Source organism: Ammospiza nelsoni, chromosome 25 (genome assembly GCF_027579445.1).
Source record: "Ammospiza nelsoni isolate bAmmNel1 chromosome 25, bAmmNel1.pri, whole genome shotgun sequence".
In the NCBI taxonomy this organism is placed as follows: Eukaryota; Metazoa; Chordata; class Aves; order Passeriformes; family Passerellidae; genus Ammospiza; species Ammospiza nelsoni.
Genome location: NC_080657.1, coordinates 2,347,454 through 2,374,215, shown reverse-complemented (window position 1 = coordinate 2,374,215; position 26,762 = coordinate 2,347,454). Strand labels below are relative to the sequence as shown.

The window sequence follows — 26,762 nt, the reverse complement described above, 5'->3', positions numbered from 1 at the left end:
CCAATCCTGCCCTTCCCCACCTTTAATTTGGGCTCTCAGGATTTTCCAGCCTCATTCCCGCAGCCAATTCCATGGAAATGGGTGGAAGTGAATTCCCTGTGACTCCCCATTCCCTCCTCTCACCCTGCAGGAATCTTGGAGCTGTTTTGGGCAGAGCATCCAAAATTTGCCCTTTTTTTCCTGGAGAAGCTTCCTGAACTTTGAGCATCCTGCTTGTGGAGCTGGGAGCACCTTCCTCGTGTTTTGATGGAGTTTGGGATTAATTTATCCCAGATCCTACAACATTCCAGCAGAACAATACACCTTAAAAACAAATCCCTTTCTTAGGAGGCAAAAAAAAAAAAAAAAAAAAAAAAAAAAAAAATCAAACCCATCAAACAATAATCTAAGAATAAAAATCAGGAATTTTATGGCACCTCCAATAACGAACTCCGTCCTCAGAAGCTCATTTACGTATTTAAGCCCTTGTTTAATATTCTAATTAGCAGTTAATCAGCTATCAAAAGAGAACAAACGGTGATTAGCTCATCTTCACCTCCTCCAGGTGATTTGGGCTCATCAGCTCCGCGAAACTTTCCTGATATTCCTGAATTATTCATGGCCACGGGAGTGTCCCGGGGTGGGATTTCAGGCGCATAACCGAGGGGGACGCGGTGCCTTTTGGGGAAAAGGATGCTTTGGATGGGATTTGGGGGAAAAATTCCTCCCTGGGTGCGTGGGAAGGGGCTGGAATGGATATTTCAGGGGAGCTGTGGTTGCCACATTCCTGGAAGTGTCCAAGGCCAGGTTGGAACAACTTGGGATAATGGAAGGTGTCCCTGCCCATTTAATTTAATTATTCCAAGCTACCATTTATCCCGATTCTTCCTATGTGGGATCTCAGCACCTCAGGTGCAGAGTGGCCGAGACCACCCTTGGGGGGCTCAGGAGTCCTGGAATGTTGCCAGAAGTGTCTGGTGGCTGGACTTTGATCCTACACAGGAAATGACACCTGTATGAGGACTGGGAGGAATTCACTGGGTGAATGGTGAAGGGATAAGTTAATTAGAGTGTAAAACACAGGGTTTAGGATTTTGGTACAGGGGGGTCTAAAGAAGTAAGATGGAGGAATTGGGGCATGTCCTGTCCTTCTTCTTCTTCTTCTTGGCCTCCATCTTCTGTGGTGATGGTGGCACTTGGGGATTGGTTATTACTAAAAGTGCCCCGGTTAATAAGAGTAGAAAGTATTGGAGAAAAATTATAAATATTGTACACGTAACTTCGAGTATAAAGATAAGTGACCGCCCAGGGGCTTGCGCAGTGTGCCCATGGCTGACTTGCTGTGCAGACCTCTGTCGGGCTGAAAGAAAATCTTTTAGATAAACAATTAATAAACACCAAGACCGAGACAAGATCAGAAGTCTCTCCTCGTCCTTTGAAGCGCCGGGCTCTTCAAGGCCATCCCTGGGCCTTTCCAAACAGCCTAAACAGCTCACAGAAAACTTACAAGCCTAAACAGCCGAGAAACCGAGCAAGTGGCATCCCGGAGCTATCTCCAGACATAAATCAGCCAAACATAAATCAGCGCCGGAAGAGAAAAAAATGAAATCTGCATTCCTCTTTTCCCACTGTTTTCCAAGGAGCTGGGAAACAAAGGAAAGCTCCTGCAGGAGGTCTCAGGTCTGGAGGAGGAACTAGTGCAATCCCAAACGGATTCCTCAATTCTCTTTCCCTTCTTCCCTTTTTCCTTTCCCATCCCACTGAAGGCGGGCAGGACGCTGCACTCCTCCCTCTGTATTCCCAGGGAGCAGATTCTCAAAACTCTTGGAATAATTTGGAAAGCTTCCACCCGGTTTTGCCTGGAAAAGAAGCACTGCCTGGCCAGGGTTTGGATCTTGAGGTTTGGCTGTCTGGGAGCAGGGATCAGCTGAGGTGACAAGGACTGGGCTGGCTCCCAGGAGAATCCATGAGGCACGAGCAGGTGGGAGAGAGAGAGAGGCAGGAGCTCCAGACAGCTGCTTCCCGGAATTTTAATTAATTCCCGAGCTTTTTAGTCTTCCCAGACGCCGGCTTTGCCAGGCTCCGGATTCCTGGCGCCTGCCAGGATGGATCAGGAAGGTCAGAGCAGCTCCTTGCCAAGCAGAGCTCCCGCACTGCTGCCCTCAGCGATTTTGGGGAAGCTCTGCTGGCTCTGGAAGGTGCAGGATCAGCTGGAGCAGCGTCCCTGGATGTGCTGGAGCTCATCCCATCCCATCCCATCCCATCCCAGGCTGTGCTGAGTGAGGGATTGAGGAGCTCCCGAGGATTTCTGGATCCTCCTGGATGCCCAGGATGCTCCACAGAGCTTTTCCTGGTCCATCCTGGGAAGTGGCTTTTCCCTGTCCCAGGAATAAAACTCATCCCTGATCCCACCTGAAAGTGACTTTTTCCTTCTCCAGGACCAAAACTCAGCCCTGATCCCTCCTGAAGTGGCTTTTCCCTGTCCCAGGACCAAAACTCATCCCTGATCCCATCTAGAAGTGGTATTTCCTTCTCCAGGACCAAAACTCAGCCCTGATCCCTCCCGGAAGTGTGTTTTCCTGCTCCAGGACCAAAACCCAGCCCTAATCCCACCTGGAAGGGGCTTTTCTTTGTTCCAAGACAAAAATTCAGCCCCTGATCCTTCCTGGAAGTGACTTTTCCCAGTCCCAGGACCAAAACTTGGCCCTGATCCCTCCTTAAGTGGCTTTTTCCTGCTCCAGGAACCGAATTCAGCCCTGATCCCACTGGAAGTGGTTCTTCCCTGCTCCAGGACCAAAACCCAGCCCCTGATCCTTCCTGAAAGTGGCTTTTCCCTGCTCCAGGGCCAAAACCCAGCCCTAATCCCACCTGGAAGTGGCTTTTCTCTGTTCCAAGACAAAAATTCAGCCCCTGATCCTTCCTAGAAGTGGCTTTTCTCTGCTCCAGGCCAAAACTCAGCCCGGATCCCACCTGGAAGTGGCTTTTCCCTGCTCCTGGACCTAAACTCAGCCCCTGATCCTTCCTTAAGTGGCTTTTCCCTATTCCAGAACAAAAACCCAGCCCCTGATCCTTCCTGGAAGTGGCTTTTTCCTGCTGCAGAACCAAAAGTCTGCCCTGATCCCACCTGGAAATGACTTTTCCCTGTCCCAGGACCCAAATTCAGCCCCTGATCCCACCTGGAAGTGGCTTTTCCCTGCTCCAGGACCAAAACTCGACCCCTGATCCCACCTGGAAGTGTTTTTTTCCTGTCCCAGGACCAAAACTCAGCCCTGATCCCACCTAGAAGTGGCTTTTTAATGTTCTAGGACCAAAACTCAGCCTTGATCCCACCTGGAAGTGGCTTTTTTATGTTCCAGGACCAAAACTCAGCTTCCAGCCCTTCCATGTCCATCCCAGAAGCAGGAAGGGGTCAAAGGAAGGGAATTCCCCCTTTTCCCCCCTCAGCCCGGCGCCGAGGGATGCTCCAGCCCCTTCCAGAAGGAAATCCGCGTTTTTCGGGAATATCTCAGGCTGGAAGAGCCAATTCCACGGGCTGGCAGCTCCCTCTCGTGGGGAGAAAAGGCAGGAAGAGCTGGGATGTGGCCCAGATGTGCGGCACAGCTGGAGCGGGATTCCCCGAGGGGTCGGAAAATGGGAATTTTTTTCCCAATGGGAATAAAGACACTTTATAGAACTTTTGAGACTTTAAACTTAGGGCCGTCTAATTAGACAGAGACTAAAAAGCCTAACCTAAATAATTCACTAGATAAAGAAGAGAACAAAGGAAATAATTGCTTTTATAGAGTGTTTTAGTAAGACTAAAAACCTCTTGCCCCTAGCTCAGTTTTTATCTGAAAAAACTTTATTTTACCTTTTATTAAAACTTTTCTGTTTCCAATACTACCTCAGAAGCCATTCTACTAATTTTATGTCAACTTCTACCCTCAAAATTCTGCACCCCACCACAGCCTTGCTTAAATCCAAAGAAATCCACATATCATTCCAGTTATTAAGAATCCAGCTTGGTTTTATTGTCCATTTTTCCAAAAGTTAGTGTTTTCCTCATCACAATTATAAAATATCCCTATTTTACAAAGATTTACAGCTCTGGGAGTGACCAAGTTGGAGCTGGGAATTCTGTTAAATAATCAAACCATGATTTTGGTTTTGGGGGTGGGGCTTAAAAATTTCCAATTTAAAAAAGAAAAGGGAAGGTTAAAAATGGAATTTCCACCAGCTCCTTCAAACATCACAGGGAATTATAAAATTTGTTCCAATTTTTTTTTTTGTTTTTTTGGGAAAGGGTGCCAGGAGCAGATTTGAAACCCCATGGATGGAAACAGGATTAGAGGCCCTGATTCTGGTTTACATAAAGACCCCTTTACAGATTCTGGCAGCACAGAGGAACCCTAAAGTGTATTTAAATAAAATTTATGCTGCCAGAACTGTGTAAAAAAAAAAATCAAGTCCCAAAATTAACATTTTAGGGCTGTGTTTTTCCTCACCCCAAAACCAGGAAAGTGCAGAAGCTTCTCCCCTTGAAATAAAATTTATGCCCACTCTAAGATTTTTTATGCTGCCAGACCTCTGTAAAAGAAAATTATGTCCCAAATTTGGGGTTATTCCCAAAATTAACATTTTAGGGCTGTGTTTTCCCTGTGTCCACCCTCACCCCAGAAACAGGAAAATGCAGGAGCTTTACGCAGCACTGTGTTCACTTTGGGAAGGGATTTTCATGAGGGAATTGCACAGAACAAGGGGCAGGACAGAGAAACCCTAAAGTGTATTTAAATAAAATTTATACTGCCAGAACTGAGTAAAAAAAAATCAAGTCCAGAAATTATAATTTTAGGGCTGTGTTTTTCCCTGCTGTCCACCCTCATGCCAGAACCGGGAATGTGAGGCCGCTTCTCGCAGCGTTCTGGTCATTTTTGGAAGGGATTTTCATGAGGGAATTACTCAGAATGAGGGGCAGCACAGAGGAACCCTATAGTTAAATAGAATTGATGCTGCCAGAACTGAGTAAAAAAAATCAAGTCCCAAAATTAACAATTTAAGACTGTGTTTTCCCTGCTGTCCACCCTCACACCAGAACCAGGAAAGTGCGGCAGCTTCTCCTTGTGGGATTGCAGCGTTGTGGTCACTTTGGGAAGGGATTTTCCTTAGGAAATTGCCCAGAACGGAGCAACCCTAAAGTGTATTTAAATAAAATTTATACCCACTATAAGATTTTTTTTTTATGCTGCCAGAACCGTGTAAAAGAAAATCAGGTCCCAAAATTAACAATTTACGGCTGTGTTTTTTTCCCCCGCCTCCACCCTCACACCAGAAGCGGGAAAGCGCGGAAACTTCTCCCTGCGGGATTGCAGTGTTGTGGTCACTTTGGGAAGGGATTTTCACGGGGAATCGCTCAGAACGAGGGGCCCTTGACGCTGCCCGGCTCCGTGAGGCGGGCGGCCGCGTAGGCCGAGGCTGCCAGGCAGGCGGCGGGCTCGCAGAAGCCGGGCAGGCCCGCGGGCCCCGGCAGCCCCGGCCGGCCCGCCTCGCCCGGGGAGCCTGGCTGGCCCCGCTCGCCCGCCTTGCCGTCCACAGCGTGGCCGGGGATGCCCGGGAGACCTGGAAAGGCAACGGGGTGGGGTGGGTGGGGTGCTGAGAATCAAGATGAGATGGGTTTTACCTGAGAAATAGGGTGTTTCCCCTCAGAAATAGGGATTTTCCCCTCAAAAATATGGATTTTTTTCCCTCAGAAATATGGATTTTTCCCCGAGCAATAGGGATTTCCCCCTCAGAAATAGGAGGTTTTCCCTCAGAAATAATAGGAATTTTTCCTGAGAAATAGGGGTTTTCTCCTCAGAAATAATAAGGATTTTTCCTTGAGAAATAATAGGGATTTTTTTTTTTCCCTCAGAATCAGGGATTTCCCCTCAGAAATAATAGGGATTTTTTTTCCCCTGAGAAATAATAGGGATTTTTCCCCGAGAAATAGGGTTTTTCCCTGAGAAATAGGAATTTCTTTTTCCCTTCAGAATTAGGGATTTTTCCCTCAGAAATAGAGATTTTCTCCTCAGAAATAATAGGGATTTTTCTCTGAGAAATAATAGGTATTTTTCTATGAGAAATAGGGGTTTTCCCTCAGAAATACAGCGTTTTTTCCCTGAGAAATAATAGGAATTTTTCTCTGAGAAATAGGGAATTTTTTCCCTGAGAAATAGGGATTTTCCCTCAGAAATAATAGGGATTATTTTCCCCTGAGAAATAATAGGGATTTTTCCCTGAGAAATAGTTTTTTTTCCCTCAGAAATAGGGGTTTTCCCCTGAGAAATAGGGTTTTTTCCCCTCAGAAATAGGGAATTTTTTTCCCCTGAGCAATAATAGGGACTTTTCTCTGAAAAATAGGGATGAAGTTGAGGCTTTGTGGGAAGAGCTTGTGCAGGTTTTATGGAATGAACTTGGGCCTGTTTTGTGGAAGGATCCTGGGCAGGTTTTATGGAATAAACTTGAGCAGATTTACAGGATGAGCCTGGGCAGTTTTTGTGGGATGAACCTGTGCAAATTTTGTGGGATAAATCTGAGAAGGTTTTGTGGGATGAACCTGGGCAGTTTTTGTGGGATGGATTTGGGCACATTTATGGGATGAACCTGGGCATGTTTTGTGGATGAACCTGGGCAGGTTTTGTGGGATGGATCAGAAGGTCCCCAGCCACCGCTGGGCTCATCACCCCAAGGTGACAAAGGCCACCTGGGGACACCTGGTCTCACCTGGGATCCCTGGAGGACCTGGCATTCCCGGGTGGCCACGGCCAACCTCTCCCCGCTCGCCCTTCTCTCCTCTCTTCCCTGTGGGTACAAAAAGGAGGGAAGGACTCCATGGCAACCCTGGATGGGTGATCAGGGATGGGGACAAACATGGCAGTGCCACCCCAGGAGGGTTTGCACCCGGCACCATGTCACCACCACCCACCTTTGGGTCCGACATTGCCGATCTGCCCGGCAGCTCCCAAGATTCCGGGGACACCTCGGGGTCCCATGGGGCCGTGGGGTCCCTGATCACCGGGTGGCCCTGGGGGGCCGGGGGGACCGGGGGGTCCCATGGCCCCGACCCCACCCAGGGCGGCTCTCTTGGCACTCACGGCCACCTCTGCCAGCTGCTCTGTGGGGCAAAGAGGTGCCGGGATGGGATCCACAGGGTGGGATCCACGGGGTGGGATCCATGGGATCCATAGGGTGGGATCCATGGGGTGGGATCCATAGGATGGGATCCATGGGGTGGGATCCATAGGAAGAGATCCATGGGGTGGGATCCATAGGATTCATGGGGTGGGATCCATGGGATCCATGGGATGGGACCCGTGGGATGGGATCCATGGGATGGGAACCATGGAATCCATGGGATGGGATTGATAGGGTGAGGTCCATGGGGAGGGGATTCCACAGGATCCATGGGGTGGTATCCATGGGATGTGATCCATAGGAAGAGATCCATGGGATGGGATCCATGGGGTGGGATCCATAGGATTCATGGGGTGGGATCCACGGGATCCATGGGATTCATGGGATCCATGGGATGGGACCCATGGGATGGGATCCATAGGGTGAGATCCATGGGGAGGGGATTCCACAGGATCCATGGGGTGGGATTCATGGGATGGAATCCATAGGAAGAGATCCATGGGATGGGAACAATGGGATCCATAGGGTGGGATCTATAGGAAGAGATCCACATGGGATCCATGGGATGGGATCCACTGGATCCATGAGGTGGGATCCATGAAAAGGGATCCATGGGAAGAGATCCGTGGGATCCATGGGGTGTGGCGGTCCCGTTCCGCCCTCACCTTGCAGCATCTTCAGCACCACGTCCACGATGTGCTGGTCCCCAGCGTCCCGGCCCTGCCAGGAAGGGAATTTCGCTCCTTTTGTCCCCTCACAGAGCCCTTCCCAGCCCAAATCCCAATCCCCATCCCCTCCCTGCATCACAGGTCACCTTCCCACCCTGCTTTCTCTGTTCTGTCCCAAGTACTCCACGCTCAGCTCACTCCATGCATCCCCTCATGACATTGGAGTCCAAATTGAGATTTTTAGGGAAAAATCCCAACCCTGCAAATCCCTTCTGCTGGCTAATTTATATAGGGACAGGTTTTGGATGTCATACACAGTGGAAAGACAGAATTCCTCCCCAGCAAAGCAGGATCCCATCTCCTGAGTGGAACAGCAGCGTGTTCCCAGAGGAGCTGGGTGGGAAGCAGAGGCAATTCCTGCCGAGCAGGGAGGGTGAGGAGGTTTGTAGGATCGGGATACTCACGGCTGTGCCCCTCGGGCCCGGCATTCCTGGCACTCCGCGCTCCCCCACCAGCCCCCGCGGGCCGGGCGGGCCGGGATAGCCCCGAATTCCCGGCGCTCCTGCATCCCCCGAGGGGCCGGGAAAGCCGAGCTCTCCCTGGATGCCTTGCTGAGGAGGGATGGAGAGAGAGGGGCATGAGGGGCTCAGGCTGTGTTGAGCATGGGGGTGCACCCCGAGAGCCCAAAATGTCTCAAAAAGCACGGGCAGGGCTGGGTCCCAAACTGGGCTGGGCGTGAACCCAGGCTGGATCCCAAAAATTGGGGCTGGATCCCAGATGGGGCTGGGGCTGAACCCAGGGCTGAATCTCAAAAACTGGGGCTGGATCCCAAATGGGGCTGGAGTTGAATCCAGGGCTGGATCCCAAATGGGGCTGGAGTTGAATCCAGGGTTGGATCCCAAAAATTGGAGCTGTATCCCAAATGGGGCTGGAGTTGAATCCAGGGCTGGATCCCAAATGGGGCTGGGGCTGAATCCAGGGTTGGATCCCAAAAATTGGGGCTGGATTCCATATAGGGCTGGGGCTGAATCAAGGCCTGGATCCCAGAAATTGGGGCTGGGGCTGAATCCAGGGTTGGATCCCAAAAATTTGAGCTGAACTTGAATCTAGGGCTGGATCCCAAAATGGAGCTGAGGCTGAATCCAGCACTGGATCCCAAAACAGGGCTGAGCCTGAACCTGGTGCTGAGCCCAGAACCGAGCCTGAATCCAGGGTTTAACCCCAAGGAGGAGCTGAGCCTGAATCCAGGGCTGATCATGGTCACTGGTTCCCATCTCCAGGGAAAATATTCCCCCAGCACATCAGCAGGGAAGACCCAGCTGAGGATCCCACAAATCCTCCCAAGTTTTGGGGTCCCCTCGGTCCCAAATTCCCCATCACTCACCTGTCCTTTGGGTCCTGGCTCTCCTGACTCCCCCTGGGGACAGAGGACACAGAAAAGGCGATGAGGACACAGCAGGGATTTAGGGTTGGGATTTAATGCCAGGCAGGATCCCCCAGCATGGCAAGGGATCCACCAGCATTCCAAGAATCTTCTAGAAACACTCACCTTCTCTCCCTTGAGCCCTGCCAGGCCGTGGACACCTGGATCTCCCTAAAGGAAAGGCAAGGAGAGAAGGGAACATTCCCAAAGGGGAAATTCACAGAGAAAGTGCCTGGAGCCAGTGTTAAACCCAGCTCTGTTAAACCCAGCTCTGTTAAACCCAGCTCTGTTACCCAGCTCTGTTAACCCAGCTCTGTTAAACCCAGCTCTGTTACCCAGCTCTGTTAATCCCAGCTCTGTTAATCCCAACTCTGTTAAACCCAGCTCTGTTAATCCCAGCTCTGTTAACCCAGCTCTGCTAACCCAGCTCTGTTAACCCAGCTCTGTTAATCCCAGCTCTGTTAACCCAGCTCTGTTAACCCAGCTCTGTTAAACCCAGCTCTGTTAACCCAGCTCTGTTAACCCAGCTCTGTTAAACCCAGCTCTGTTAACCCAGCTCTGTTAACCCAGCTCTGTTAAACCCAGCTCTGTTAATCCCAGCTCTTTTAATCCCAGCCTGGGATGAACTCACAGTGCTGCCTTTGGGGCCGGTTTTCCCTGGAGAGCCCTGGGAAAAGGAAAAAGTGGGATCAGCCCAGCTCAGAGCAGCGTCCCCTCGAAGCCACCCTGCTGTCCCCAGAGCTGTCACCTTGTCTCCTTTGACTCCAGGCAAGCCTTGTGGTCCTGGAATGCCTGGTGGGCCCTGCTCACCCTTTGGACCCTGGAAATCCAAGGAATATGGGAAAATGAGTGAGAGGAGACAATGGGAAGATTTTTACCCATCAGGGAATCATCCCCAAGGCATTGAGGTGCAGCTCCTCATCCTCCAGTGTCCAACCTTCCCTAAATCCCAGCTCTGAGGGGACACAGGGCACAAAACCATGGAGAATCCATGCCCAGAGCAGTGATTTTCCATGGATGGATTCCTGTCCAGAGGAAAAGCACCAAAAATCAGATTGTTGCTGTTTTTCCAGTGCAGGAGAGGGCCTGGGCCTGGGCTCTCCTGGGATGGGAGGAAATTCCTGTCCCAGCTGGGGTCCCGTTAATCCCTGAGCTATTCCCTAATCCCCCAGCAGCAGGGCAGGCATGGGACTGACCCCAGATCAAAGGGGGAGGTCTGGCTGTGCCCCACTGATCCCAAAGCCAGGCTTGGAATCCCACATCCCGGGCTGAGTGTCCCCTGTGTGCCAGCCTGGATTTGGGGACAGCTGAGAGCATCTCCCATGTCCCAGAGTGGCTTTGGGGACAACTGAGAGCCTGTCCCATGTCCCAGCTCCTCTCTGGGCACATCGCAGAGCATCTCCTGTGTCCCAGCCTGGATTTGGGGACAATTCAGAGCATGTCCCATGTCCCAGCCCAGCTTTGGGGACAATTCAGAGTAACTCTCATGTCCCAGCCCAGCTTTGGGGACAATTCACCGGCTTTGGGGACAATTCAGAGCATTCCCCATGTCCCAGAGTGGCTTTAGGGACAACTCAGAACGTTCCCCATGTCCCAGCGCAGCTTTGGGGACAACTCAGAGCATCCCCCGTGTCCCAGAGCAGCTTTGGGGACAATTCAGAGCATCCCCCGTGTCCCAGAGTGGCTTTGGGGACAACTCAGAGCATTCCCTGTGTCCCAGAGTGGCTTTGGGGACAACTCAGAGCCTGTTGCATGTCCCAGCTCCTCCCTGGGGACATCTCAGAGCATCTCCCATGTCCCAGCCCAACTTTGGGGAAAACTCACCGGCTTTTGGGACAATTCAGAGCATCCCCCATGTCCCAGCCCAACTTTGGGGACAACTCACTGGCTTTGGGGACAACTCAGAGCGTCTCCCGTGTCTCAGCCCAGCTTTGGGGACAATTCACCGGCTTTGAGGACAACTCAGAGCATTCCCTGTGTCCCACCCAGCCCAGCTTTGGGGACAACTCACCGGCTCTGGGGACAACTCACCGCTCTGCCCTGCTCTCCCGGAGGTCCCACGAGGCCACGCTCGCCCCTGTCACCCTGCGGGAAGGAGCGGAGTCAGGGCCACCCCTCCTGGCACTGCCACCCCCCGCGGTGTCCCCAACTCACCTTCGGCCCGGGGACACCCTGCGGGCCCTGCTCACCCCGAGGTCCGGGCTCACCCTAAAAACGGGAGAGAAAATCCCGCAGAAATGGGATCGACGGGCGTGGTGTGCTCCTTGTCCTTCCCCGAGGCAGGGGTGGCCCTGTCCTTGTCACCAGGGTGGTGGCAGGAGCAGGGTGGCAACGAAGTGCCCGATTCTGCTTTGAGCTCGCAGGAAACGGGAAATAAAAGGGAAAAAGAGAGAGCTGAGCCCCGAGGCTGTCCCCGGGAGGGACACGGCGACATCTCGGTACTTACAAGCTGCCCTGGGGCACCGGTGGCACCGGGGTGGCCCCGAGGACCTGATTCACCCTGTGAAGGGAGAGAGACGGGGGTCAGAGGGGACAGGGGGGGACAGGGGGACAGGAAAGGGACAAAAGCCGCGGGGTGGATGCTCAGAGGCGTCACCCACCTTGTCACCTGGGCCACCTTTGCTTCCTGGCTGGCCTGGCAATCCCTAAGGGAACAAAGCTGGGATCAACCCCTGGGCACAGCTCAGTGTCCCCTCGGGCTGTCACCCCTGGGCACAGCTCAGTGTCCCCTCGGGGTGCTGGCCTGGCACAGCTCAGTGTCCCCCTGGGGTGCTGGCCCTGGCACAGAGTGACACTCCTGGGCACAGCTCAATGTCCCCTCGGGGTGCTGGCCCTGGCACAGGGTGTCACCCCTGGCACAGCTCAGTGTCCCCTCGGGGTGCTGGCCCTGGCACAGGGTGTCACCCCTGGCACAGCTCAATGTCCTCACAGGGTGCTGGCCCTGGCACCCCTGGCAAAGGGCTGTCACCGCTCAGGGGACAGCCTGGTGGGTCCCTCACTCACAGCTTGTCCCCGGTGTCCCGGCGTTCCCGGGCGTCCGGCCTGTCCCGTGCCACCCTGCGAGGGACAGAGGGGGTGTCACCAGGAATGGGGTGCCCACAAGGGACATTGTTCCCTTTGCCATTCCCGTTTTTCCCACGGGTGGCATTCCCTCACCTTCACTCCTGGGATCCCTGGGGTGCCATCCTTGCCATCAATGCCTGGCAGACCCTGAAAAGGGACAAGAGCCACTCATGGGACACCTTGAAGGGACTCAAAGGCTCACGGTGGGGACAAGAAAACGTGGGGAGGGAAAGGACCATTCCAGGTGCGTGTGCTGGAGGGGACAAGGACACACGATGGCACAGCCAGGGATGGGCAGGGCACAGGTGCCACCAGCTGTACTCACATTCTCCCCCTTGGGGCCGATGTCACCCTGGGGTCCCCTGATGCCACGGCCACCCTAGAGCAGGAGGGGACAAGTGTCAGTGTCCTGCTGGTGCAGGGGACAGAACTGGGAGCTGGAGATGCCCCTCGAGGGCACCGAGGGAACAGTGCCAAGCTGGGGAAAAGGGGACACTGGCACTGGGGGTGTCACCTACCAGCTCTCCCTTGTCACCAGGGCTCCCAGGCGGTCCCTTGGGGCCTTCCCTGCCCTGGAGGAGAGAGGAACACAAGGACTGAGCAGGGCAAAGTGGGAGCCCAGAGCAGGCAGGGCTGAGGGAGGGGACACCCACCGGCCTCCCAGCGGCTCCAATGCTCCCAACCATGCCCTTGTAGCCAGCAGGGCCCTGGAATGAGAGCACGGAAAGGTCAATTCCCACCCCAACCCATCCCTGCACCCCTGAGACGGCCCAGCATGGAGGGGTGATGATGATGATGATGATGATGATGATGATACTGGGAATGATCTCGGTGGCATCTGGAGCCTGGAGCCAGGGGATGCCACCTGCACTCACCGTCTCCCCTTTGGGTCCTGCCATGCCAGGGTACCCCCTGAGGCCCTGAGGTCCCTGCAGGGAAGGAAACAAAGCAAATTCAGCTGGGAAAAAAACCAACCCAGGGGGAAGCAGCAATTACAGCAAAACCCAACACCGGGAATCCAAACACGAGGAATTCCAGTCCCTCCTAACTCCAGAGCCCCCAGCAGGTGCTTTTCCAGCTGTCAATTCCATAACTCCAAACTGCAGCCACGTCCCTGGGCCACAGCTCTTGGCTTGAAAGCAGTTTTGCCCTTTCCTGGCCTGCAGGGCTCAGCCCAGTAATTGTTTTTCATCTTCAAAGTGCTCTGAGAATTCCTGTGGCTTTAATTCCCCCCGAGGCAAGGGGGACTCAGGGGACAGCAGGGATTTATCCCAAATTATCCTGGGAACAGCCCAGGTGCCCATGGAGCTCTGCAGAGGGAGAGGTGGTGGCATCCATGGCTGGGAGAGGGATGGGATGGAGGCTTTGCTTCAGCAGGGACAGGCTGGTGTCACCTCCCTGGTGTCTGGGGACAAGGACAAAGAGGCCACCCCCAGATCCTGCAGCACTTGGGGGACAGAGGAAAAGAGGAATGAAGGATTTACCGGAGGGCCTGGGACTCCTTGTTCTCCAGAGGCACCAACGTCCCCCTTGGGGCCCTGGGAATGGAGAGAAAAGGGAATGTTGGAGGGAGAGGGGACACAAAGCAGCCTGGGGACACCACAGCACCCACCTGGCACCCAGCAGGGGATGGGGACAGGTGGCCCTGCCCAGGAACCACCCTGGGAAGGCCACCCTGGTCTCCCATTCCCACATTTTTCATTTTCCTCTTTTCTTCCTTCTTCATTTCCCTTCCCAAAACTCCTTCCCTGGGTCCAGCCCCACAGGGACCACCACACTTGGATCCTGCTGGGATCCAGCTGAGATACAGCTGAGATCCTCCTGGGATCCTGCTGAGATCTGGTGGGGATCCTGCAGGGATCTGGCTGGGATCTGGTGGGGATTCTGCTGGGATCCTGCTGAGACCCGGCAGGGATCCTGCTGGGATGTGGTGGGGATCATGCTGAGATCCTCCTGGGATCCTGCTGGGATCCTCCTGAGATCTGGTGGGGATCCTGCAGGGATCTGGTTGTGATCCTGCTGTGATCTGGGCAGGATTTGGCTGAGATCCTGCTGAAATCATACTGGGATCCAGTTGAGATTCAGCTGGGATCCATCTGGGATTTGGCTGGGATCTGCTGAGATTCTGCTGATATCCTACAGAGATCCTGCTGGGATCTGGCTAGGATTTGGCTGAAATCCTGCTGAGATCCTGCTGAAATCCTACTGAGATCCAGCTGGGATCCTACTGGGATCCATGTGAGATTTGGCTGGGATCTGGTGGAGATCTTGCTGGTATCTAGCTGAGATCTTGAGAGGATCTTCCTGAGATCCTGCTGCTATCTGGCTGAGATCTGGTGGGGGTCCAGCTGGGATCCCTCTGGGATCTGCTGGGGCACTCACCGGCTCTCCCTGCTTTCCAGGCTCTCCGAGGGCACCAGGGCGGCCTCTGTGTCCCTGAGTGGGGAGAGAGAAAATCCGTGAGGAAAATCCCTGGCACAGCTGCAGGGTGGTGGCACCATCCTGGTGGCCACGTCCCACACAGCCCCCTCTGCCACCACATCCCACCCTGGGGTGCTTGCTGGGGACCTGGTGGGGCTCAGAATCCCACTGGGGACATTGGGGGACTCAAAATCCCAATAGGGGCATTGAGGGGCTCGGAATCCCAATGGGGACATTGTGGGACTCAGAATCCCAATGGTGACTTTGAGGGGCTTCAGAATCCCATAGGTGACATTGGGGGGCTCACAATCCCACTGGGGACATGGAACAGGTTCAGAATCCCACAGGTGACATTGGGGGACTCAAAATCCCAATAGGGACATTGAGGAACTCAGAATTCCAATAGGAACATTTTGGGGGTGGGGGGTTCACAATCCTACAGATGACATTGGGGAGCTCAGAATCCCACTGGGGACATGGAACAGGTTCAGAATCCCAATGGGGACATTGAGGGGCTTCAGAATGCCACTGGGGACATTGAGGGGCTCAAAATCCCAATAGGGACATTGAGGGGATTTCAGAATCCCACAGGTGACAATGGGGAGCTCAGAATTCTACTGGTGACATTGATGAGTGGGGACATCCCACTGAGGACATTTTTGGGGGGGTTCAGAGTCCCACAGGTGACATGGAATGGGCTCAAAATCCCACTGGGAACATATTGGGAGGGTTCAGAGTCCCACAGGTGACATGGAATGGGCTCAAAATCCCACTGGGGACATTGGGGAGGTTCAGAATCCCACAGGTGACATGGAATGGGTTCAAAATCCCAGCGGGGACATTCAGAATCCCACAGGTGACATCCTGAGCTGGGGTTGGGGCTTTGGCACAGGGTGCCACCCCCAGGAAGGGGCTGGGGACGCACAGGACCTTTCCTCCAGGCCTCCCTGTCCTGCTACTCCAGAGATCCAGAGAAGGATCCTGGAGGTGACAATTCCTGTTTTTCCCCGCCATGGCATCTCCAGGACTTCCTTACCTTCAGTCCCTGCAGTCCCTGGGGGCCTTTGGGACCTGGGGGGCAGCTGGTGGGACACTGGGAGGAGAGGAAGGACAAGGATGAGTTGGAAATGACCTGGAGAAGGCCAGGAAGAGGGGACACAGTGGGGGACAAGGTGATGGCAGCTCTCACCAGGAAATCAGCGCTGCCTTCCACGCCTTGGAGGTGTCCTGGAAGTCCCTGCAGGGAAGGAAACCATCAGAACTCCAGGATTTTGCATCAGGAGCAGGAAACAAGGAGTGGGGTGGGAGGGGAGAGCCAGAGCCCAAATTCCAGCCCCAATCCCCAGGATGAGCCTGGGGAAGCTTCTCCCTCCTGGGGGATACTCACAGGTTTCCCTGGAGGGCCTGGGGGACCCCTTGGGCCGTCGGGTCCGGGGTCACCCTAGGAAGGAAGGCCAGGAAAGAGAATTTGGGATGAGGAGGGGAGGTGGAGAGCCAGGATGTCCCAGCAGGAATGGGGACATGCCCAGGGTCATGGCACCAAGGGAATGTCCATTCCCATGTTTCAGGATCATCCCTGATCATCCCAGGAGCCCTGGAGGGCACAGGAATGGGGACATGCCCGGGTGATGGCACCCAGGGAACCTCCATTCCCACATTTCAGGATCATCCCAGGAGCTCTGGAGGGCACAGGAATGGGGACATGCCCGGGTGATGGCACCCAGGGAATTTCCATTCCCACGTTTCAGGATCATCCCAGGAGCTCTGGAGGGCACAGGAATGGGGACATGCCCAGGGTGATGGCACCCAGGGAACCTCCATTCCCACGTTTCAGGATCATCCCAGGAGCCCTGGAGGACACAGAAGCAGCTCCTGGTGGAAGGAGGGGAAGTTCCAAGGTGGGGAAGTTCCTCCCTGTCCCCTCCTGACTCCTCACCTTGGGTCCCAACACTCCGATCTCCCCAGGAAGTCCAACCTGGCCTGGAAGCCCCTTAGGGAGAAAGGGAGAGAAATTCATGGAATGAGAGAGGCCCCATCCTGATTCCTGCCCTCCGAGCTTTGAGCTCCTCCTGCACAATTCCATCCCAACCCCATGTGGCACTTACAGGAGGTCCTGGCAGTGAAGGACCCTGTGACAAAAAAACCAAAATTATAATTGTTTCAAATTCCCCAAATCCTCCAGAATTCCTGTTTCAAGGACAGCAATTCCCACCCCACCACCAAGGATGGGACTTGGGGGGTGCCCACCCCACCCATGGGAGCAGCAGATACTCACAGGGAGCCCTGGTGGCCCTGGGAGTCCGGGCTGGCCCTGCCAGGACACAAGAGGAGAGTCAGGAGCTGGAAAAGGAGGATCTGCTCTGGCAGCTGCTCCAATTCCCCCTCCCTGGGTGCAGCCTCGGGGCCAGAAATTCCACCAGGGAGTTCCTGCATCCATGGATCCTTTCCAGAGTGATGGGGATGGGCCCAGAATGGGGCTGGGGGGGAAGGTGGGATCCTTGGAAAGGTGGAAACTTGGGAAGGTGGGATCTTTGGGAAGGTGGGAAATTGGAAACGTGGACATTTGGGAAGGTGGGATTCTTGGAAAGGTGGGAAATTGGGAAGTTGGAATCCTTGAAAAGGTGGAAATTTGGGAAGGTGGAAATTTGGGAAGGTGGAAGCCTGAGAAGGTGGGAGCCTGGGAATGAGGGAGCTTGGGAAGGTGGGAATTGGGAAAAGTGGGAAATTAGTAAGGTGGAAATTCGGGAAGGTTGGAAATTGGGAAGGTGGGATCCTTGGAAAGGTGGAAAATTGGGGAAATGGGAATTTGGGAAGGTGGGAACTTGGGAAGTTGGGAGCATGGGAATGAGGGAGCTTGGGACTTTGGAAACGTTGGAATTTGGGAAGGTGGGAGCCTGGGAATGAGAGAGCTTGGGAAGGTAGAAATTCTGGAAAGCAGGGATTTGGAAAGGTGGAAATTTGGGAAGGTGGAAATTTGGGAAAGCTGGAAAGGTGGGATCCTTGGAAAGGTGGGAATTTGGAAAGGTGGAAAATTGGGAAAGTGGAAATTTAGGAAGGTTGGAAGTTGGGAAGGTGGGATCATTGGAGAGGTGGGAATTTGGGAAGGTGGGAATTTGGGAAGGTGGGAATTTGGGAATGAGGGATCCTGGGATGAGGAGCCCGGGGCTGCCCCTCACTCACTTTGGTTCCCGGCCTGCCAGTGGGTCCTGGCTCCCCTTTGGCTCCCGTCAGGCCCTGCAAGGGAAGAGACCCCGCGAGTTATTCCCACTCCTCCTCCTCTCCAGCCAGGAATTCTTGCTGGGTTGGATCCATCAGGAATTTCACAGCACAGGGACGCCCTGCAGGGACCCCCACACACCCCTGGGCACCCCCAGCCCTGGCAGGGACACGTGGGCAGCTCCACCCATCCCTGACCCTGGTTTTACCCCTGGGATGGGGCAGGAACCTCCCCAGGCACCCATCACACCCCCAGGGGACCTGGGGACAGCCAGGGTGGGGTGGCAGCTCCGTCCCCTTCCTGCCACCACCTCTGCCAGGCTGTGCCAGGGAGGGGACAATGGCAAAGTCACCAGTGCCACCTCATGGGTGCCCAGAAAGTGGAGACAGTGGGGGACACTTCAGATTTATCCTGGAGGAAACAAGAGGAGCTCTGCTGGGATTCCAAAGGTGGGAAGGGGTGGAAAAAGCAACTCCCAAGCTCTTTTGGGGTTCCCAATGTGGGCAGGAGTGGCAGAAGCTCTTTTGGGATCCCCAAGGTGGGAGGGGATGGCAGAAACAATTCCCAAGGTTTTTTTTGGGATTCCCAAGGTGGGAAGGGATGGCAGAAGCTCTTTTAGGATTCCCAATGTGGAAAGGAGTGGCAGAAACTCTTTTGGGATTCCCAATGTGAGAGGGAGTAGAAGAAGCAATTCCCAAGCTCTTCTGGGATCCCCAAGGTGGAAGGGGGTGGAAGAAGCAATTCCCAAGCTCTTCTGGGATTCCCAAATTCTTTTGGAATCCCAATTTGGGATGGGGTGACAGAAGCTCTTTTGGGATCCCCAAAGTGGGCAGGAGTGCCAGAAGCTCTTTTGGGATTCCCAAAGTGGGCAGCAGTGCCAAAAGCTCTTCCTGAGCCCTGCTGTGATCCTAAAGGTGGAAAAGGGCATCAAAAGCTCTTCCCGAGCTCATTTGGGATTCCCAAAGTGCTTCCAGCTCCTGTCCCAAGGGATTTGGGCACATTTTGATGTGGGGCAGACCCTGGGGACAGGAGCAGCTTGCTGTGACCCCACAGACACGAGGGGACAGGGGACAGTTCTCACATCAATTCCAGGCTTTCCTGGGGGTCCATCCGGGCCAGGGGCTCCAGGGTCACCCTTGACACCCTGGAAAAATGAAAAATTGGGATTAGGTGGGAAGAAAGCCCCATGGAAGGAGCAGGATCCTACTGAGGGATGGGGTGGGTACTCACCGGGGAGCCGGCAGATCCTACAGGGCCTTTGTCACCCTGGGGAAAGGGAGAGGTGGGAAAGGGATGGGGAACCCCAAAGAGCCCAACCTGGGGACCCCAATCCCTGCCCTGCTCCTGGGACTGCTGGATCCCACAGGCAGGGCAGGATGGGGCCGGGGTTGGGAAAGTGGGTTGGGTTTTTTGGGGTTTATGACAGTTTTAGTAGGGTTTTTCAAGGGTTTTCTGGGGTTTTTGAGGTTTTTTTGGGGGGTTTTGTGGGGTTTTTATTGGGGATTTTGTGAGGGTTTTATTGAGGTTTGGGAGGGTTTTTTGGGGTTTTGGGAGGGTTGAGCTGGGGTTTTGTGAGGGGGAATTGGTGAAGGTTGTACTAGGGTTTTGTGAGCGTTTTATTGGGGTTTGTTAGGGGTTTTGGGGGTTTGTGGGGGTTTTGTTGGGGTTTTGTGAGGGTTTTTTGGCATTTTGGGAGGGGGAATTGGTGAAGGTTGTACTAGGATTTTGTGAGGGTTTTATTGGGTTTGTGAGGGTTTTACTGGGATTTTGGGAGGGTTTGATGGGGTTTCTGAGGGGGCTTTTGTGGGGTTTCTAGTGGGATTTTGCGAGGGTTCTGCTGGGTTTTTGTGAGGGGTTTGATGGGGTTTGTGAAGTGGGATTTTGTGAGGGTTTTACTGGATTTTTGTGAGGGTTTTACTGGATTTTTGTGAGGGTTGTTCTGGGGTTTTGTGAGGGTTGTTCTGGCGTTTCTGAAGCGCTGTGGCTGCTCTGGGTATAAATAACACTAAAATAACACCACATCCTGGAGAAAGGGCACTTTCTGCTGCCTCACAGGGCTCCCCTCTGTTCGGGCCCCCATCCCACAACCCGTGGAGGATCCTGAGCCCCAATCCCCCCCAAATCCCTCTGCAGAACCCCACTGGGACATCCCTGTCCCCCTACCAGGTCTCCCTCTCACCTCTGGGGTGCTCCCTGCCCCAACCATCCCCCAGTACACCTCAACCTCCCCGTCCCCAATTCCCCAAAAACCAATCCCACCCAAAATTCCTTTTGGAGCTCAGTGGGCACCTCTGGGGTGCTCCCTGCCCCAATCATCCCCCAAAAACCAATCGCACCCCCAATTCCCCAGCTGAGGATGCAGCTGGATTTGGGGTGCAGCACCAAACCGAGCTGGGGCTGCTCTCTGTGCCCTAAATCAGGAGTGGGAACAGCACGGAGAGGCACCCCCGGCCCTGTGCCACTCACAATGTCCCTTTTGTGCTCCGTGTCCCCTCCCTCCCTCCCTCCCACAGGTTCCTGCTCACTCACATCGATGCCATCAGCTCCTGGCACTCCTGGGGGACCAGGGGGCCCTCGTGGGCCAGGCTCTCCTGGTGGCCCTCGCTGTGGGGAAAAGGGATGGGATCCACGTCAGGAAGGACCCCGAGATGTGCTGGGAATCCAATTGCAGGGAGATGGGATGGAGACACCCCGAGGGATCAGAGCTCTGCCCCTCCTGTGGATGGGGCAATGCAGGATTTCTCCCCCTGGCACCTCCAGCTCCTCACTCCCTGCCCGGTTTCTATCCCATTTCTCCCATCCCCTGCTCTGGTGTCCATGGGGAACAGAGCGGGGTCTCCATGGGGTGGTGGCAGCGTTTTTACCCCTCCTTCCTCTGTCCCTGGTGCCCAAGATCTCCTGCCCTGACAGAGCAGGATCTCCATGGGATGAAATTTTTACCCCGTTTCTGCTCCATCTTTCCCTGGTGTCCAAGGATCTCCTGCCCCAAAGGAGGAGGGATCTCCATGGGATGAAACTTTTACCCCATCTCTGTTCTCTCTTTCCCTGGTATCCAACGATCTCCTGCCCCAACAGAGCAGGAACTCCACAGGATGAAACTTTTACCCCATTTCTGCTCCCTCTTTCCCTGGTGTCCAAGGATCTCCTGCCCTGATGGAGCAGGAACTCCATGGGATTACATTTTTACCCCATTTCTGCTCTCTCTTTCCTTGGTATCTGAGGATCTCCTGCCCTGATGGAGCAGGATCTCCATGGGATGAAATTTTTACCCCACCTCTGCTCCATCTTTCCCTGATATCCAGAGATCTCCTGCCCCCATGGAGTGGGATCTCCATTGGATGAAATTTTTACTCTATTTCTGCTCCCTCTTTCCCTGGTATCCAAGGATCTCCTGCCCCAACAGAGCAGGATCTCCATGGGCTTAAATTTTTACCCCATTTCTGCTCCCTCTTTCCCTGGTATCTGAGGATCTCCTGCCCCAAAGGAGGAGGGATCTCCATGGGATGAAATTTTTACCCTGTTTCTGCTCCCCCTTCCCCTGGTATACAAGCATCTCCTGCCTTGATGGAGCAGGAACTCCATGGGATGAAATTTTACCCCATCTCTGCTCTCTTTTTTCCTGGTGCCCGAGGATCTCCTGCCCCAACAGAGCAGGATCTCCACGGGATAAAATTTTTACCCCATCTCTGCTCTTTTGTTCCATGCTGTTCAAGGATCTCTTGCCCCAACAGAGCAGGATCTCCACGAGATGAAATTTTGACCCCATTTCTGCTCCCTCTTTCCCTGATGTCCAAAGATCTCCTGTCCCCATGGGGTGGGATCTCCATGGGATGACATTTTTACCCCATTTCTGCTCTCTTGTTCCCTGCTGTCCAAGGATCTCCTGCCCTGATGGAGCAGGAAATCCATGGAATGACATTTTTACCCCATTTCTGCTCCCTCTTTTCCTGGTGCCCAAGGATCTCCTGCCCTGATGGAGCAAGATCTCCATGGGATGACATTTTTACCCCATTTCTGCTCCCTCTTTTCCTGGTGCCCAAGGATCTCCTGCCCTGATGGAGCAAGATCTCCATGGGATGACATTTTTACCCCATTTCTGCTCTCTTGTTCCCCACTGTCCAACAATCTCCTGCCCTGCTGGAGCAAGATCTCCATGGGATGACATTTTTACCCCATTTCTCCTCCATCTTTCCCTGCTATCCAAAGATCTCCTGCCCCCATGGAGCGGGATCTCCATGGGATGAAATTTTTACCCCATTTCTCCTTCCTCCTTCCTCGCTACTCCTGCCTGGATGGAGCAGAATCTCCAAGCATTTCTACCCCATCTCTGTCCCCCCTTTCCTACCACTCCCAGATCAGGGTGTCCATGGGGTGACAGCAGCATTTCCAAGACCCCTTTTTATCTCAGATTGGGATTTCTGGGAGCCCTGTCAGGATTCACCCCCAGGACGAGGTGGGGACCCCCAGCCCCTGCGTGAGAGCTCTCCCTGGGCCAGGCTGGCTCTGCTCCCGGGCTCCAGACAAAAGCTCCATTCAGGGAAGCTCCCAGAGGCTGCTCCTGCCTTTGAGGTTTGCACAGGACTCGGCAAAGAAACCTCTGTTATCCTAACAGGGAGTTCGGGGGGAAGAGATTCCAGAGCTGAACACTGAAGCCTTGGTGTGCCTGGAAATGGGGAGTAAATGGCGGCTGGGCTGCACTCCTGAAGCTCAAATTAATTTAAAAAAATTAATATAAATAGAAGGAATAAATGTAGGAATTAGTATAAATATAAGGAATCGATGTAAATCTATAGGGGTGAGAGGTGCTGCTGGTTCATGTACAGAAAGAGGAGCCCCAGCTCCACCTTGGATCAATCCCTGAGCCCATTCCTGGGGCCTCCCCTGAATGGCACCTTTGTGCTGCCCAAGGAATGAATTCCAAAGGGTTCCTTGTTCCCAAAATTCCCACATCCCCCCTGCTCCATCCCCTGCCCTCACAAACCCATGGGGACCCCAGGGGGCTTTAGGAAGGAGTTGTCCCCCAGTTTGCAACAGGCAGCTCAGGAACTACATGAAAAATTCCCCAAAACCTCTAAACCCTGATTTTTTTTTTTTTGCAGCTATAAGACAAGGAACCACATGGAAAAATTCCCCCAAACGTCTAAAACCTGATTTTTTGCAGCTATAAGACAAGGAACCACATGGAAAAATTCCCCAAAACCTCTAAACCCTGATTTTTTTTTTTGCAGCTATAAGACAAGGAACCACATGGAAAAATTCCCCAAAACCTCTAAACCCTGATTTTTTTTTTTTGCAGCTATAAGACAAGGAACCACATGGAAAAATTCCCCAAAACCTCTAAACCCTGATTTTTTTTTTGCAGCTATAAGACAATGAACCACATGGAAAAATTCCCCAAAACCTCTAAAATCTGATATTTTTTGCAGCTATAAGACAATGAACCACATGGAAAAATTCCCCCAAACGTCTAAAATCTGATTTTTTGCAGCTATAAGACAAGGAGAGTTTTCCCAGCTGGAATCCCACTGCCTGCCCCTCTGCAGGGCTCACCTTCCATTTTTCCAGATCCATTTTCTCCTGCCCTTGGGTGAGCCTGGAGAGTCCATGGGACCCCCCCACATCCCCATGGAGCCCTGAGACCACCCCAGGAGCGCCAGAGACCCCCAGCCCTGCTCAGAACGGGTCTGCAGCCCATCCCAGGAAAGCAGGAGAAAATTCCCCAGAAAAATCCCAGAAAGTGGGAAGCACAGAGCCCCGCACTGCTGCTCCAGGGGGAAAATCAAACTGATTTTCCAAGTTATTTTCCAAGTCTGCACTGAGAGGTGTCTGGAAGGTCGGAGGTGTCTGGGGACCCCCAACATCCCCCATGGAGCCCTGAGATCACCCCAAGAGCGTCAGAGATCCCCAGCCCTGCTCAGAACGGATTTGCAGCACATCCCAGGAAAGCAGGAGCAGAAAAAATAACCAGTAGGGAAGACAAAGCCCCCCACTGCTGCTCCAGGGGGGGAAATCAAACTAAAATGGTTTAGCAAAGTTAATTTAAAGTCTGCACGGAGAGATCTCTGGCGGGTGGGGGCTGTGCCTGTTCCCACCTTCCCAGGAAGGAAAAACAAGGGGAAAGTTCTGGGGGAATAAACCCAAAGGGCTCAGCACTGCGAGGGAGCGGAGATGGGGAATGTCCCCCCTGCAATCCCATCTTCACCCCCTTCTCCATCCCCTGCTTCATCCCTGCTCCATCCTCATCTCCATCCTCATCTCCATCCCCATCTCCAGCCCGGGAATGGAGCGCGGCACTTACGAGCTGGGCCAGGCAGAGGCAGGAGGCTTGGAGCAGGAGCCAGAGCTGCGACACCAGCGTGGTGGCACGGGCCATGGCAGCGGGGCTGGCACCGAGCGGGGCTGGCACCGAGCGCGGCGGGCACCGAGCGCGGCGGGCACCGAGCGAGCGCCGGCTCGCAGCGCTCCGGGACACCGGGAGGGCCGGGCGAGGAGGAGGAGGAGGAGGAGGAGGAGGAAGGGGCTCATGAATATGGAGCAGTGGGAGGAGGGCAGGTCCCCGCCCCTCTCAGGTGAGAGCCGTGGCGATTCTGGGCTGGATGGAGACAGAGTTTGACAGGATGGGGACAGAGTTTGGCATGGTGGGGACGGGATTTGGCACGATGGGGACAGAGTTTGGCATGGTGGGGACGGGATTTGGCACGATGGGGACAGAGTTTGGCACGGTGGTGACAGAATTTGACACAGCGGTGACAGGATTTGGCACAATGGTGACAAAATTTGGCATGATGAGGACAGGAATTGGCACACTGGGGACAGAGTTTGGCACGATGGGGACGGAGTTTGGCAGAATAGGGACAGGAATTGGCAAAATGGGGACAGAGTTTGGCACGATGGGGACAGTTTGGCATGGTGGTAACAGAGTTTGGCATGATGGGGACGGGATTTGGCATGATGGGGACAGTTTGGCAGGATGGGGACAGGATTTAGCACGATGGGGACAGGATTTAGCACGGTGGTGACAAAATTTGGCAAAATGGGGACAGAATTCGGCACAATGGCTACAGAGTTTGGCATGGTGGGGACAGGAATTGGCAAAATGGAGACAGGAATTGGCACGAGGAGGATAGGTTTTGGCACGGTGGTGACAATTTGGCACGATGGGGACAGGAATTGGCAAAATGGGGACAGAGTTTGGCATGGTGGGGACAGTTTGGCACAGTGGTGACAGAGTTTGGCATGGTGGTGGCAGAATTTGGCACGGTGGTGACAAAGTTTGGCACGATGGTGACATAATTTGCCACAACGGGGACACAGTTTGGCACTGATAAGAGGCTGGAACAGGACAGGGACGAACTCAGGAGCTGCTGCCAGGGACAGCCCGGCCAGGCTGTCCCAGGATGTCCCCACGGTGTCCCCATCACGGCACCATCCCAGCGCCACCGGGCGATGTCGCTGCATGTGACGTGGGGACAGCACTGGGAACCAGCTCCTGCCACCCCCAGAGGAATTCCTGCCCCAATTGTCACCCTCGGGATGTCCCCAGGGAAGGTTTGGGAAGGTTTGGGAAGGTTTGGGAAGGTTTGGGAAGGTTTGGGAAGGGAAGGTTTGGGAAGGTTTGGGAAGGTTTGGGAAGGTTTGGGAAGGTTTGGGAAGGGAAGGGAAGGGAAGGGAAGGGAAGGGAAGGGAAGGGAAGGGAAGGGAAGGGAAGGGAAGGGAAGGGAAGGGAAGGGAAGGGAAGGGAAGGGAAGGGAAGGGAAGGGAAGGGAAGGGAAGGGAAGGGAAGGGAAGGGAAGGGAAGGGAAGGGAAGGGAAGGGAAGGGAAGGGGGCTGTCACAGTGGCAGTTCCGTGGGGGGATGGATGTCCCACTCACATCCCCATCCCCATTTCCCATCCCCATTCCCAGTTCCCGCCTTCGCCAGCAGCCGCCCCCATTCCCAGAGAACACGGGATGATTCATTTGACCCTTTCCCCCTCCTCCTCCTCCTCCTCCTCCTCCTCCTCCTCCTCCTCCTCCTCCCATCCACAGAGCGCCGCTGATTCATCCATCGCCGCTGGGGGATGCTCGGCAGCGCTCTGGGCTGGCACAGGGGCCGGGCACCCTCCCCGCCGGGCACGGGGCCACCCCAGCACGGCCCGGTTGGCACCGGGGATGCCCCGCGATCGCTCCTGGATCGTTCTTCCTCACAGGGAAGCGATTCCATCAAAACCTGAGGGGTTTGGGGCAAAAAAAAAAAAAAAAAAAAAAAGGAGCATTTGGGAGCATCTCCTTTAGGATCGCTGCTGGGATGCTCCTGCTGTGCCCCCGTGTGTCCCAGCGCTGTCCCTTTCTGGGACACCAGTGTCACTTTTGGGAGGATTATGTAATTCCGGCTGTTTTCTCAGAGCGCTTCAGTGACAGATTTCTGTCTCCTGTCGGTGCCATTGCTCGTTTTATCGAGGCTTTTCTGCTACTGCCCGTCCTGAAATTCTCTCCTGCACTGCCAGGTCCCTCTCCAGGCCAAGGGACAGCACCCCGGGGTCCCCCAAAATCCTCACCCAACATCCCTGAGCCCCCCAAACCCCACACACAGCACCTCTGTACCCCTGAGTCCTCCCCAATCCCTTATCCAGCATTTCCGAGCCTGCAAAACCCCAAATCCCTGGACCCCCACCCAGCATCCCAGCACCCCTGAGCCCCCCAAAACCCCACATACAGCATCTCTGCACCCCGCTTTTTGGCAGAAAACCCCCTGAGCCCTCCAAAATCCCACATAAAGCATCTCTGTACCCCTTTTTTCAGCAGAAAACCCCCTGAGTACCCCTGAGCCCCGCAAAATCCCCCATCCAGCACCCGAGACCCCC

The 26,762-nt window shown here is 54.2% G+C and overlaps 1 protein-coding gene across 1 annotated transcript; it reads right to left on the bottom strand.

Moving 5' to 3' along the window:
• Positions 1–4,023: 4,023 nt before the first annotated feature.
• On the bottom strand, positions 4,024–24,293 carry COL9A2 (collagen type IX alpha 2 chain). The gene is made up of 32 exons (XM_059488867.1): positions 24,219–24,293; positions 20,450–20,524; positions 19,151–19,186; positions 19,002–19,064; positions 17,884–17,937; positions 16,979–17,014; positions 16,809–16,832; positions 16,640–16,693; positions 16,091–16,144; positions 15,893–15,940; positions 15,740–15,796; positions 14,665–14,718; positions 13,767–13,820; positions 13,158–13,211; positions 12,936–12,989; positions 12,801–12,854; positions 12,608–12,661; positions 12,376–12,429; positions 12,223–12,276; positions 11,820–11,864; positions 11,666–11,719; positions 11,374–11,427; positions 11,251–11,304; positions 9,968–10,039; positions 9,851–9,886; positions 9,346–9,390; positions 9,181–9,213; positions 8,261–8,407; positions 7,794–7,848; positions 6,920–7,108; positions 6,718–6,795; positions 4,024–5,574 (listed from the first exon to the last, which is right to left on the bottom strand). The coding sequence occupies exons 1-32, from the start codon at positions 24,291–24,293 to the stop codon at positions 5,369–5,371; spliced, it is 2,076 nt and encodes a 691-aa protein (XP_059344850.1). The 3' UTR covers positions 4,024–5,368.
• Between the last annotated feature and the right edge of the window lie 2,469 nt (positions 24,294–26,762).